The sequence below is a fragment of the Primulina tabacum genome, chromosome 17, assembly GCF_025594145.1.
Source record: "Primulina tabacum isolate GXHZ01 chromosome 17, ASM2559414v2, whole genome shotgun sequence".
Classification (NCBI taxonomy): Eukaryota; Viridiplantae; Streptophyta; class Magnoliopsida; order Lamiales; family Gesneriaceae; genus Primulina; species Primulina tabacum.
The window spans coordinates 12074795-12078881 of record NC_134566.1 but is presented as its reverse complement, the minus strand read 5'-3'; the positions used below and the strand labels follow the sequence as shown (position 1 = coordinate 12078881).

General features: G+C 33.1%; 2 protein-coding genes across 6 annotated transcripts; both read left to right on the top strand.

Moving 5' to 3' along the window:
- The first annotated feature begins 875 nt into the window (after nucleotides 1-875).
- LOC142530488 (protein FAR1-RELATED SEQUENCE 5-like) lies at nucleotides 876-1940 on the top strand. The gene has a single exon (XM_075636320.1). The coding sequence runs from the start codon at nucleotides 876-878 to the stop codon at nucleotides 1938-1940; it is 1065 nt and encodes a 354-aa protein (XP_075492435.1).
- LOC142531682 (uncharacterized) lies at nucleotides 1715-3233 on the top strand. 5 transcript variants are annotated; one of them, XM_075637907.1, is made up of 4 exons: nucleotides 1715-2558; nucleotides 2783-2946; nucleotides 3031-3108; nucleotides 3182-3233. In XM_075637907.1, exons 1-4 carry the CDS (start codon nucleotides 2090-2092, stop codon nucleotides 3194-3196), a joined length of 726 nt encoding a protein of 241 aa, XP_075494022.1. In that variant the 5' UTR covers nucleotides 1715-2089; the 3' UTR covers nucleotides 3197-3233. The 5 variants fall into 5 exon arrangements, 4 of the variants coding, with proteins under 4 accessions (XP_075494022.1, XP_075494020.1, XP_075494021.1 ...); XM_075637905.1 differs by having other exon boundaries at nucleotides 3025-3108; XR_012816356.1 differs by having other exon boundaries at nucleotides 2548-2624; nucleotides 3025-3108.
- Nucleotides 3234-4087: the final 854 nt, after the last annotated feature.

Genomic DNA, 4087 nt, shown 5'->3' with positions numbered 1-4087 from the left:
ATAATATATGTGCTGAGCAGAGACATAATTATGATAATTAATGCTCAATTTCCTTCGATGATATAATTGTTATAAATCAGTTGTACATAGATTTGTTGACCCCCTTCAAATGAAAGTAAAGGTTTGGGGAGATGAGCATCAGTTTGTCATGCCAAATGAATCTGATGCTGAAAAGAAAAGGCTAATGAAAATACAAGTCAACCAAATTTTGTGAGCCAAGCCGAACCATCTTTGAGCTGTCAGGCCCTACAATTCATCCCGAACCATAACCATATTCTTCAGAACCATCTACCAACCCTTCACCACTTTCTCAGAACCCATTATAGAAGCCCCACTTGAACCGCTTGTTGAAAGTGTTGTAAATGTTCCTTCTATTGAAACAATGTTGGCCCCTCTTCCTCAATGAACTCAAGCAGTTGAATTTTCTCAAGTCAGGGAGATCTCTATTGAAAACGTGGATGAAGTTGTGCAGTATATTGCACAACAACATTTTGAACAAATTTATCAATAAGAGCCTCCTCCTTCTTCAATTGATGAGCCTACTGATATTGCTGAGACTGTGAAAAATGCTGTTGCAATAGAATAACTAGTTTTTCCAGAAGAATTAATGATAACTTCAATCAAAAGAATTTCATTGTTCATGTGAAGGTTTAAAAGATGAGAAATGTTCTAGTAAAAGGATTCCAGTTTATCAAAAGCCCGTCATTAGAACACAATATAAAGCCAAATTGAAGATTACAAGGGAAAAAGGGTGTGAATAGCGGGTGAGTAGATTTTTTGAATAGCATAACCATGAGATGTTTGCACCTGATCAAACTCACTTGCTAAGATCGACACGCAATATATCACATGCAAAAAAGTCTACTCTAGAAGCTATGGTAAATGCTGGAATATCCGTCTCTAATGCTGTTTCTTTTATGGAAAATGAAGCATGTGAGCCACAAAATTTAGGTTTTATTAGAAAGGATGCATATGACCATATGAGTCGGTTGAAAAAACATACCAAAGTTGAGAATGGAGATGCCACTGCACTAATTCAATATTTTATAAATAAGGCTAATAAGGATAATTATTTTTACTGGAATGTTCAATTGGATGATGATGATAGGGTGATGAACTTTTTCTTTAGGGACTATAGATGCGAGGTTGATTATGAATATTTTGGTGATGTCCTGTCGATTGATACAACATATAGAACAAATAAGTATAATTTAATATTATGTGCTCCATTTGTTGGTATAAATCACCATATGCAGAATGTATTGTTTGGCTTGGCCTTTATGTCAGATGAAACTCAAAATTCTTTTGAATGCTTGTTTGCAACATTTCTTGATTCTATGAATGGACGGCAACCACAAACTATCTTTTCAGACCAATGTCAAGCCATGATGAATGCCATAGAAACAATTTTTCCACTTTCACATCATCATTTATGTCAATGGCATATAAATCAAAATGCTCCTTCACATTTTGGGAGTTTAAATGGTGATTCTGCTTTTAAAGGATTGTGGTATAAATGCATGAATCATTGTGATTCTGAAGATGAATTTGAGAGCACATGGAAATATATGATTGAAACATATGATTTGGATGATCATAAATGGTTGAATGATAAGTACAAGCTTAAGAAGAGATGGTCTACTGCTTTTATGAATGGAAGGTTTAGTGCGGGACTTTTGGCTACTTCGAGAAGTGAAGTCACGGATATGGTTTTAAAAAAGGCAGGTAACAAAATGAGTTCTTTGTATGAATTTGTGCTAAATTATGCAAAGATTCAAAATAACTGGCGGGAAAGGGAGAAGACTGAAGATACTCGTTGTCGCCATGGTAATCCTGCACAGATTTTGAAAAACCATCCATTGTTGATTAATGCTTCTAATGTTTATACGATGTATATATATCATCTATTCGAAGTTGAATTGGTTAATTCATTGAATTGAAAATCGGTTGAACCACCATCTTGTTTTGGTAATGATTGGAATTGGATTCAAATCAAAGTAAATCTCATGATGAAAACTCAAGGGTTTGATATGTGGTGTTCAATAAGCAGAGTCATGAAATAAATTGCAGTTGTCATAAGTTTGAGACAATGGGGATTTTGTGTAAGCATGCTTTGATGGTGTTTAATTGTATGGATGTCACTGTTATACCTGAATGTTATATTTTGAAGAGGTGGATGAAGAATGTAAGAAATAGAGTTACATTTGACTTTGATGAAAGTGGAAGGGGTGGTGCTAGTCATGTATCTGAAATGGTGTTTGTCAATGAAATAATGAGATCAACCTATGATCTAACTCAACTGAGCAAATCTCATGAGGAGGCAAGAAAAATCTTATATGGATTGGTTGACACTGCAAAAGATGAAATCTCTAACCTTGTATCAAAGTTAAGTGTAGATGATGAGACACAATGTGATGACATTCGAAGTTATGGAGTTTGCATAGGTAACCCACTTACTGCTAAAGCCAAAGGAGTTACTAATGTTAATATTACACGACAATGGGATACTAAGAGCAAAAAAAGAAAAGGAAAAAGAAAGGAGAAAACAGAAGTTTCAAGTAAGTTTTGGGATAGAAAGAGCAAAAAAAGAAAAGGAAAAAGAAAGGAGAAAACAGAAGTTTCAAGTAAGTTTTCATATTTTCAATTAAGTGAGTAGTTCTATTGAATTAAGTTTTCATATGATCGAGTATATAATTCAATTAATTCAATTGAATTAATTGTTGTAACTTTGCATACTATGTTTGACTTGAATTAATTGTTGTTACTTTGTTTGACTTGCTAGGTGCTAAAGGAGCAAAAAAGAAGGGACAAAGTTCACAAAAAACCACCAACACACGAGAAATGAGCAATGAAATTTCATCACAACAACACTCAAATTTCACAATATCGCAATTTCCTTCCACATTCGGACACACTCAACATTTTATTCAGTCGCCAAATACAATGGTAATTTTTTTTTGAAATAAAAACATGCATTATTGAAAAAAAATATGTTTATATGTTATATTTTTTTTTCTATTTAAGATACAGGAGGGTAATGCAAACATCTATTTAGGTGATCAAATGAATTTATTTCCTTATAAGTTTGGGGGTCCTCATTCATCACAAGTAAGGAATTTTGTCTAAATTTTTTTTAACTTTTTTATAAATTGTTTCTAATTAATGTTTTAATATTGTTCAGGGACGTGGTAATTGAAGGAAGACCCTTTGTGCTTGCACAAAGTTTCAGTAGTGTAATTGCACACCAAGACAATGTTTCTTAGTATTTATGCAGACTTTTGGTGTGTTTTGTATTCTACAAAGTTTGTTTATGCTTGTGATCAAGATTGCTTGTTAGATCATATTTTTTTGATTTTCATTAATGGTACAAGTATTGAAACACCTTTTCATTGTTTTTCCATCTTGGTGGTGTGAAGCTAGATAGATTAAGAGAATATGGTACCAAAAAAAAATGTTTGTAGCCTTCGAAAATGTTAAGCAAGAACGGGACGGTGGCTATGATCTGGGTAAGGCATATTTTGCAACTCCAACGTCAAACTTGAAATTTCTATTTAAATTCAAATCCATGATCAGTTAGAATGCTATAATGCTTTTGAAGTTGTTGATATGTGTCCGTGACTAGCATTGATGCTTGAAAGGTACAAATCCAATTCACAACTCTTCCAACTATTTCCAGCTAATAAAAAAAAGGTTCAAATCCAATTCACAACTCTACAAAAGTTTAGCAATGTATTAAACAAAATGAAAGTTGAGACCTTCATCCGTTGACCCCATCTCCAACTGATTGGACTTTTGATTGGAGCTAAATTTTAGAATCAAACATGTGGTAATTTCATCACATAAATCAATATCAGAGGCAAGAGAACAAACATTTTAGTGAGAAAATAACATCGGGATTTCCCCATACAGTATATAGAAGAAAAACACAACCATCCTAGTAGTTGTAAGGTTAATGTAAATGGGAGAATGTATTGTCAAAAAAATATCTAATCATCACTATTAATTTTCAGAGATTCAATTTGTTTTTTTATCTCCTCCGTCATCTCTACTAAATTTGCAAGTGCAACTTCCAATTTAACTATTTTTT